The sequence below is a fragment of the Nannobrachium achirus genome (assembly GCF_963921795.1).
Source record: "Nannobrachium achirus genome assembly, chromosome: 4".
NCBI lineage: Eukaryota > Metazoa > Chordata > Actinopteri > Myctophiformes > Myctophidae > Nannobrachium > Nannobrachium achirus.
In genome coordinates, this window is record NC_137813.1 from 33,435,623 (window position 1) to 33,445,822 (window position 10,200).

The 10,200-nt window shown below is 44.2% G+C and overlaps 1 protein-coding gene across 1 annotated transcript in view; it reads left to right on the forward strand.

The window, feature by feature from the left end:
* Window positions 1-9,758, forward strand: part of tnrc18 (trinucleotide repeat containing 18) — a 60,698-nt gene extending 50,940 nt beyond the window's left edge. Inside the window, 7 exon segments of the mRNA XM_080724894.1 lie at window positions 588-740; window positions 2,361-3,985; window positions 3,988-4,263; window positions 4,359-4,595; window positions 5,227-5,230; window positions 5,233-5,300; window positions 8,077-9,758. Of these exon segments, the coding sequence (XP_080581020.1) occupies window positions 588-740; window positions 2,361-3,985; window positions 3,988-4,263; window positions 4,359-4,595; window positions 5,227-5,230; window positions 5,233-5,300; window positions 8,077-8,283 (2,570 nt within the window). The 3' untranslated portion in view covers window positions 8,284-9,758.
* The last annotated feature ends 442 nt before the right edge of the window (window positions 9,759-10,200 follow it).

The window sequence follows — 10,200 nt, forward strand, 5'->3', positions numbered from 1 at the left end:
GATCTACTACTGCGAGGCGTTGTGAGCATGTAGATCGGCTATTTTCACAATATTTATCTCTAGAACCGATTCACATTAAATTGTATTACCTATAATTCCAAGTGCTTGTCAGGGTGGGGGTCCCCAGTTCAAATATGTTCATTTTGGGGGTCCCGGCCTAAAAAGGCTTGAGAACCCCTGCATTATGTCAGTGTTTCTCAACCTTTTTTCTGCATGGGCACTCTTTTCATGTCCCAAGAATCCATGAGCACACCAACATAATACGAGGGTGTAAATATCGCCACTGTCGGGAAGAAGCCTTGTATCTCCAAGTTTCAAATTTGTAAGTTTCTTCGCAAAGTAAAGCCCTGCTTCATCATACAAGACTGTCGCACAAGCACACAACGCCTCGCACCGCGAGGCTTGTGTGCTTGTAGATCGGCTGTTTTCACTAATTTAAATCATTTTTAAAATGATAAATACAATACTGGCTTTCAAGCAGTTTCAAGGGGCACACTTGACCCTTCTCAGGGGCACACCAAAGGTCCCCAGGCACAGTGGTTGAGAAACACTGCATTATGTGAACCGTAAAGCCCTCTTGCTTCCAGGTGCTGAGCCCTCCCCTGCACTGCTAGTGGCCAGCTGCTCCAGGAGGCGCGTCAGGAAATGCAGCAAAGAAGGCAAAGAGGCGGGACCAAAGCCAGAGGAAGCCGTTCCCAAGATCAAAGGCAAACCTGGCCGAAAACCCAAACCAAAACCTGGTGAGCCAATCATTTTCTCCGTTTAGAAGCAGTGGGTCTCTTCAGTGTTATTATGTTGTTGAGACAGTTTCACTGTACTACTACTAATAATAAAAGTATTTTTCAGGAAGTTGTTTTTGTTCACCAATTTGTAAAATGACACACAGTCCAACAGTCCATTAGCTACAAAATAGATGGAACTAGAACTAGTGCTGGAACAGAGCTTCAGTAAGACCGGCTGAGCTAAATATGTAAAATCAATCTGAATTTTTACCACAAGAATAAAATGTAGCACTTTTAAAGGACATCTTTGGTTTTTTACAACAAGGGTTCATATTTTAGATTGTAATTAAAGAATATAAAAGATGAGTGTTAAAACTATTTAATTTACTTCTTTCTATTGTTTTAGAGATTCTTATTTCAGTGGTTGGGGGCATGCGTACACATGGCTAAATATGTCATTTTACACAGAATAAGCCCATTCCCAAGATACAACGCAACCTTTTATGGTTGGATGTGACGTATGGGGGCTAGAAGTGTTACTGTAAATAGCAATAAAGAAACTGCTGGCTTATTGTGTCTAAAAAGACATATTTAGCCACTTGTACGCATGCCCCCATGCTTACGCATGCCCCACATTTTAGCACGGTAAACACGATAAAACAATAGAACGAAGCAAATGAAAACATTTTAACGCTCACTTTTTCTTTTCTCTAATTACAATCTAAATATGAACCCTTGTTGTAAAAAACCAAAGTTGTCCTTTAACCAAAGGTAGAAATTTAAATAAATCTAGTCACACGGTGTGCAGAAGGAACGTCCAACATCTTTTCTTTTTTGAGTAATTCGTAGGGAAAAGTAATACTGCTACTCCCACACAGGAGCCAAATGCATCTGCATAATGTAATAAAATAGAGATGGATTTGACATTTTTGGCTCAGTGCTACTCATGGACTTTCTCTCCCCAGTATTTTACTGATCCATTTAAAACAATTGGTATTAGACATAATAGTTGATGGATGTTGAAATTCAAAATGTGCTGCCGATTGCATACTGTCAAAAGCCTAAGTGTTGAGTCAGAAGGCTAACGTTTTTTTCTTTAAAAAGGAATCTAGTAATTATTCAGTCAAAAATAATTACAGGCTTTCAATATGGATTGTGTTCACCTTTTGCTGAAATGCATATCTCAATGCAGATCAGTATCTTTTCATATCTTGGATAAAGAATAGAATACAAAAATAGTCACAGGCTTAAAAAAGGCCTCTTTTATCCTTTATTCCGCTCTTTGATGTCAGTTTCGTGTCTAATGCATTTTTGCCAAACAGCCCCTGTTGTCGCACTACGGTGTTCAGAGAGCCTATTATTCTAGCTGTAATAACTGCCATGTTGCATGTCTGATATGCTGACACTGGCCTTGTTTTTACTAGGTAAGCAATTCTGAAATGTGAGGTTTTTGTTTCAGATTTGTTGCTTGCTGATGTCTCTGTCTGTCGCAGTGTGTGAGGCAGTACACCACAGAAATCCTTAAGCCCCACATTATAAGCGTTGCTGTATCCAGTGTAAACCCATTTATAGTGTGTTTTGGCCAAACATAAAATAGAGGTATTCAACTTTGACTCTTTCCCCCTGCTCTTTTTCCAGAGACCTCAATGAACCCAGATGGCCGGGAGAAAGTTGATCCTCCAACCTCCTCCACCCAGCCCTCAGAGAGACCCCAGCCTGCAGCCAAGCCCGCCCAAGATAGGCCCTCCTCCGTGCAGAAATCGGCTCAGGAACGGCCCCTTTCAGCCTCCAGGCCTGCACTTGGAGCCCAGAACAAACCGCGCCGAAAGAACTCCACCACAGCCACAACCACAAGCAGCCCTTCCCTCCAATCCAGCCAAGCCCCTAGGAAGCCCAGTTCCATTCAACCTCCTCCTTCTAAACCTGCCCGTACTCTCCCTCCATCCCTCTACCCCTCCACCTATGGCAAGGTCCTGACAGTGGATCTATACAGTGAGCCCAACCTAGGGACATACAACAGTCAGCGTAGAGAGAGGGAGGGTAATAGCAGTAATGTGGGTCTTGGCAGTTCCGTCAGTCCGACCACCAACAGACCAATGAATAGACCCACTATGCCAGCATTGTCCACCACATCAAAACCTAATGGGACGTCCACACCAAGGCCCACTTCCACCTCCACTCCAAAAACCAAACCTACTCCTGACCACCACAGTGGGTCCAGACCCGGCCTGAGCTCAGGACTCACCCCCAGCCCAATCTCCAGGCTCCCCAGCTCGTCCACAGCCAAACCTTCACTGACCTCCAGATCGCAATCAACATCTGTTTCTTCATTATCATCCTCATCCACCCCTCGGCCCAAACCCAAGCTTACATCAGACCAGTTGTCCTCCACCCCGAGACCTAGACCCAGTCCAGGACCGGGTCCTATTTCCAGACCGAAGCCCAAAGCCGATCTGGGGTCAGGAGTAAGGCGGAAGCTCTCATCTGCAGAGCCCCTCGTCAAACTGGATCATGAAGGCGTGACCTCCCCCAAGACCAAGAAGACCAAGGCTCTGATGCTACTGGAGGGGCGGGGCATCAGACGAGACCATACCCCTATTCCCACACCCAGCACTACAGTTAATCCGAAGCCACTGAAGGCCAAGGTGAGACCTCCAGAGAGAGAAGCAGTCCTGCCGGAGAAAGAACCTTCCTACAAGGCGCCGATGCTGGGTAAAGAGAAGGTGGAAAGCCGCGGGCCCACTGGAAGAGTTCAGGAGGCCAACAAGAGGGAGGAGCAGGGGAAAAAGGAAGAGAGGAAGGAGCCGGAGAAGAGAGAGGAGAGAAAAGTAAAGGAGGAGTCTCAAAGCAGCAGCAGCTCAGAGTCCGAGGAAGAAGGAGCAAAAGGGAAGATTAAGAAGAAAAAGAAATGCACCTCCAGCTGCTCCTCATCCTCATCCTCCTCCTCTGGCTCATCCTCGTCTTCCTCCTCCTCATCCTCCTCCTCATCCTCCTCATCCACCGATGACTCCTCCTGCAGCTCTGACGAGGAGAGGACCCCCACGCCTCCTCCTCCCCCAGCCACCTCCTCCCCTTCCCCGCCACCGCCTACTCCCCCTCCCCCTCCTCCTCCGCCGCCTCCTCCTCCAGTGCAAGAGAAACGGAAAGAAGTGAAGGAGGAGGACATAGAGGAGGAGGTGAAGAAAGAGCCAGACGTAAAGGAGACAAAGGAAGAGGAACCTTCTCCTCCTTCCTCCCCTCCATCCTCCTCCCCTCCATCCTCCCCGCACCCCCCACTCCTCCCTCGCCCACCAAGCCTGCGAAACCTGCCACTGGGAAGGGTTCGGGCCAGAGGGGGCGTCCTCCCAAGCCGAAGCCCAGTGGAGGTGGAGGTGGAGGCGAGGGGAAGGTGGGGCGACCCAAGAAGAAAGAGGGGGTGCACATGCCCACCACCAAGGAGCTGGCCAAGCGCCAGAGGCTTCCCAGTGTGGAGAACAGGCCCAAAATATCAGCCTTCCTTCCGGCCAGGCAGCTCTGGAAGTGGTTCGGGAAACCCACACAGGTGAGGAAAACCGTGTGAAGCACACAGTGACATGTGCTCGCGCACAGCCTGTTTAACAGTCTGATCCATGTGTGTTCTCTTTTCCCTCGCCACAGCGACGCGGTATGAAGGGCAAGGCTAAGAAACTCTTCTACAAGGCCATCGTACGCGGGCGGGAAATGATCCGTATCGGCGACTGCGCGGTTTTCCTGTCTGCGGGCCGGCCAAACCTGCCCTTCATCGGACGCATCCAGAGCATGTGGGAGTCGTGGGGCAGCAACATGGTGGTCCGGGTCAACTGGTTCTACCACCCAGAGGAGACCAATCCCGGCAAGAAACTCACTGACAAAAAGGTAGCCAGCATTTGTTTTACTTAATGAATTGTTCAATTTCTAACCGTGATATTGTCGTTGACTTGCTGTCGGGTGGAAGTAGTAGTACATGTATAAAATGCTTACTTTTAAGGAAATGTAAAGGGGAAAAAAACGTTTGGAATGGAGCCAATTTAGTTAGGATCACAGGCACATAACAGGGATAATAACATCATATCCTGTGTCAAAAGCTCTTGTTTAATACTTTTCCTAAATAATGTAGTTTCCGGGTAGCTAAGTCGGTAGAGCATTCGCTTTTCGACCACAAGGTCATGGGTTCAAGTTCACTGCGTGTCACATTGTGGCTAGTTGTGAGCTTGTAGATATATTCGCTCATTTATGGAAAGAAAACATCAAATGATTAAATTGGGTGATACAAGGGTTCTGCGTGACAGCGATGATATAGTAAGCTACAATAATGTATGCATGCTGTTTCATACCAGCCCACGTTGTGCCTTATTGAAATATACAGCATTATAGTAATCATTTATAGAAGTTAGCCAACCCAGACGGTGCTGTAAGTCTGTAAGGCAGCACTGGGGTATATTACAGTATTACAGGTAAAGAAGATCTGTGGCCCAAGAGTAGTTTCTCACTGTTGTCTTCTTGATAGAACTGGATCAGATGTGTGGCCAGTCGTTACCTGCAGCTCTGCAGTCCTCTATCCAGAGAAAAGACTTCATGGAGGTGAGAAAAAATAAACCATTAAGTTATACCAGTAAGTGCTGCCCAAATGTCTCCTCCTCTCTCTTTCAAAGCATTTCTCCATAACCGTAATTGTCTACATCCGCATACTTTGAGGTATTCAGACAGCTCAAGAATTAAACGGCTCAGTTCACTTACTATAGTCGCCCAAGGACGAACTAGAAGAGAGAGATTCACTTACTATGCCCGTTTATATTTCCACTTCGTTGCTGAACAGAAGGTAGCAATTGTTCCAACATGGATGTGGATTATTTTTTTTCCTGGTAGGATTATTTATTTATTTATATACTGTATATCATGATATGATAGTGAATATAATGTCAACAGGATACTGTTCAGAGAGAGTTTATTAGGTAAATATGAAAAAAATGGTTGAAAGTACCTTATATTCTTAGAGTATTTAGCATAATATAAAGTCATATATTATAATGTAACTTTTCCAATTAAACAAAATATATTTTTGATATAATCTTTGATTGTTATGTTTTTACAATAACCATTCCACCTATTTTCATTTAAGGAAATATATACTGTTTCTGAAAACTTTGCGTTCCAAAATATCCTCTAGCCTGGCGCAGCTAGACTCTATCTGCCATTGCAAACACAAGGCACGCAGTGTGATATTGTCTGGCTACGTGAGGCTAAAATATCCTCTGCACTGGGACTCTGGAGCATTCATTTTGGGGCTGTACTAGTGGAGGTGTCACCAAAATATATATATTACACAGTTAAATCAATTAAATGTGCATCTGTGATTTAAATGCAGGTTTATGTAGATGTTGTCCTGTGATATAAAAAATGGCAGGTGAATTGCAAACCCCGGTTGGGTTGAGAGAGGGTGACGTGACGTCACTGCCGTTTGGTGCGTTTGTTAACCCATTTAGGCCTAGAATTATTGAATGCTTTAACCAGTGAAAAATAGCAGATATACAAGCTCACAGCGCGGCACCGAGTGCCGCGCTGTGAGCTTGTAGATCTGCTATTTTTGAAAAAGTCGTGAAAATGTGTGCAAATCTTTGAATATATGTATTTTCAAAGCGAAGGTTTGTAACTCAAATTTTGCTTCTGGGTGGTCCCTGGAACTAAATATTTTGAGATGCGGGTCCGTGGCCAAATAAATATCAGTTTGGGGGAACTTCACATGAAAAGGTTTGAGAACCACTGACATAGTAGTCTCTCAAGAACAGACTAACTGAGCTCCAGTTAAGTGAAAAGGACCTTTTCTTTGACGATGGCTATAGCCAGATTGCTGACATAGAACATAGGATTCAAAAGACACTTATAGAATCGGGTCAAAATTCAAATTTTCACGATTTTTCAAAAATATCAGATCTACAAGCTCGCGCTGTGAGCTTGTTGCGACCGTCAGGGAGCAGTTTACTATGAAAACCTCTACCGGCCGTCCGTCCGTCCGTCACACGTCACACCTTTGCCCTGCTCATATCTCCGCATCAGTATGACATCACACCACATGTGTACACAAACCTTTGTGTACGTTGCTGTGGCAACAGTCTGTTGTTGCTGGTCTGTTAGTGTACGTTAGCAACCACCTTAGCAACCATGGTTTTACCCTAGCAACCAACTGTTTACCCTAGCAACCAACTGTTTACCATAGCAACCATGTTTTTTTTACCCTAGCAACCAACTGTTTACCATAGCAACCAGAAACGCAGAGCAGGGATCTCCATATATGGGCATAAACAGGTGACATCACACTGATGTCAGATACTCAGAGCAGGGATTTCTCCATAATATATGGGCATAAAAGGGATTCTGTTAGGGATCTCCATATATGGGCATAAAAGGGATTCTGTTAGGGATCTCCATATATGGGCATAAAAGGGATTCTGTTAGGGGATTCTGTTAGGGATCTCCATATATGGGCATAAAAGGGATTCTGTTAGGGATCTCCATATATGGGCATAAAAGGGATTCTGTTAGGGATCTCCATATATGGGCATAAAAGGGATTCTGTTAGGGATCTCCATATATGGGCATAAAAGGGGTTCTGTTAGGGATCTCCATATATGGGCATAAAAGGGATTCTGTTAGCTGTTAGTGATCTCCATATATGGGCATAAAAGGGATGCTGTTAGGGATCTCCATATATGGGCATAAAAGGGATTCTGTTAGGGATCTCCATATATGGGCATGAAAGGGATTCTGTTAGGGATCTCCATATATGGGCATAAAAGGGATTGTATCCCAGATGATGCCCTGTTAGGAGATCCACACTAACAGAATCCATATATGGTCCTAACGACAGCTGCTATAAGCCAACCCTGGCGATAAGGTCTGAGTCGAAGAAATGCTTCTTTCCTGGCAAGAATTGCCCCTTTATACTGTAGGGCTCGTTTGTGTATTGTATGACATCACGCCACATCATCGGCTGAGGACTGTGTGATGTCATCATATCTCCATATATGGAGACATAAGTTGCTCATGCCCAAATATGGGCTGGTGTGGTCAGACTTAGTGTGATGCGTAGGTTATCTCCATATATGGAGATTCAACTTCAATGAGTAACCATGGCAAACTGTCAACTGCCCGTATGTCTTGATGTTGATAATTGGTAAAACAAACCTTTGGTCTATTTGTGGAGATAAGCGACCAACGGTCGCTTATCTCCCGATTAGGGAGTCTTACTGGTATATCTGCTATTTTTCAATAGTTAAAGCATAAAATAATGATACACAGTAATGTGTACCCGTTCTGAATGGTTTTTTTAATAAAAGGTTTTGTTCCCTCCCTGACACAGCGTGCCCTGTACCAGTCGTCCCACAGCGATGAAAACGACGTGCAGACGGTCAGCCATAAGTGCCTGGTAGTGAGCGTGGAGGAGTACGAGCAGATGACCCACACACGGCGCTACGCAGACAGCGAGGATCTCTACTACCTGGCCGGCACCTACGAACCCACCACCGGCATGATCTTCAACACCGACGGAGTTCCTGTCATCTGCTGAACACATGTACACAACACACACACACATGCAGTCAGTGGTGGAAAAAGTACTCGCACGTTTTTACTTTAGTAAAAGTATGAATACTGCAATATAGAAATACTCTGTTACAAGTGAGTCCGGAATTCAAAATGTACTTGAGTGAAAGTGACAAAAGTATTAGCATCAAAATGTACGCATCAAAATGTACTTAAAGTACCAATAGTAAAAGTACTCGGTATGCAGAATGTCCCATTTCAAATGTACAAACATCTTTCGAAAATAGCTCACAATGCGTCACATCGCAAGTTTGTAGATCGGCTATTTTCAAAGGGCCAAAATGTATATAGTGGTTAATGTATGTTTTGTAATAATAATCAAAATATACAAAGTAACAAGTAACTAAAGTGTTCAAATAAATGTATTGGAGTAAAAGTACAATATTTGGATCCGAGATGTAGTGGAGTTGAAGAATATTGGAAATTGGAAATACTTAAGTATAAAGTACAAATACCTCAAAATTGTACTTAAGTACAGTACTTAAGTAAATCTACTTTGTTACTTTCCACCACTGCACATACACACATGTGCGCATGCACACAATAACATCCTCCAGTGTTCGTTCAACACAGAGGATTCTGAAGTGTACAGTACACACACAACCGACATGGCAACTGATAACAAGTCAAGTGAATCCAAAGCCCGACTAAAACAATGGACCTTGCTATGAGTTGACAAAAGCGAGCACCGGACCTACAATTGACTAGTCATGTGATGACTTTTAATTCAAGATGGATCCTGCACACCAAGACTCACTCCACAGATAATAATAATTCAGTTAATACTGTATATTCTGTATGAGTTGTCAACATTGAACAAATACTGCAGACGGGAGACACTACAGACAGTATTATAAGGACAAATGTCTCCTAAGATATACAGACATAAATACAGTACATGCACACATATACAGCATAGTACTCTCTTGTGCACGATGCACTTGGCAAAAATCAAGATTTCTGTGAAAGGGTTTGTGTTTTTCCTCTGGAGCACTTCTGTCATTTTACATGTTAATACCACACATACACGCAGAAACACAACGAGGTGCACATACTCCTACACAGAGACACTTGTAAATACTCACTCCTGTAGATTACACACACACACACACACACATGCACGCACGCACGCACGCACACACACACACACACACACACACACACACACATACACACACACACACACACACATACACGCATACACACTCACGCTCAGATATATGAATTAGATGAACACACAAGTGTTTTATTTTCATGTAATAGATTTATGTGAGAGTAATTTTTTTGTAAAAGGTAAAAGAAAAGAAGCTTTAATGAACTGTGAATGACTGCTAAAAGAGACAGTGGGTCTGTCCGTCCCCTTACGCTGAATTCCCACCAGCAGCAGCAATTTCTGTCGTTCCCCTTGTTCTCTAAATGCAATAAAATGGAAGTAACCAGGGTATGAGTGACACCCTCGTAAATAAGCCAGTTGTGTTCCAGCTCGCAGGTCGCAGGCATGAGATGTACAGACACTCGTCTCTGGCAGCTCGTTTGTAAATGACCTGTATGTTTTCTGTAAGAAATAGGCCATGCAGTTGCTCAGTCTTGATCAATTTCACATCTGCAACTGCTAGTTTTAAACGTTATCAATATTCGCTACATCCATTTCTGTCCGTCTCAAGTGGCGTTGAGTGGGTCCACACATTCTGAGTACAGCGTGGTTTTGGTTGGCTCTGTCTCACCACAAAGTGGCAGCATCAAAGTTGAACCTTTCTCATTTTTGATGGCTCCGCCTCCTGCAGTATCGGGGAAAGCAGTGGTGGCTCTTCTACATAGACGATGCAAACGCTTCTGGTGTGAATTCAGCGCTAGGCCGTCCCCAGCCAGCAGGACAGAGGGA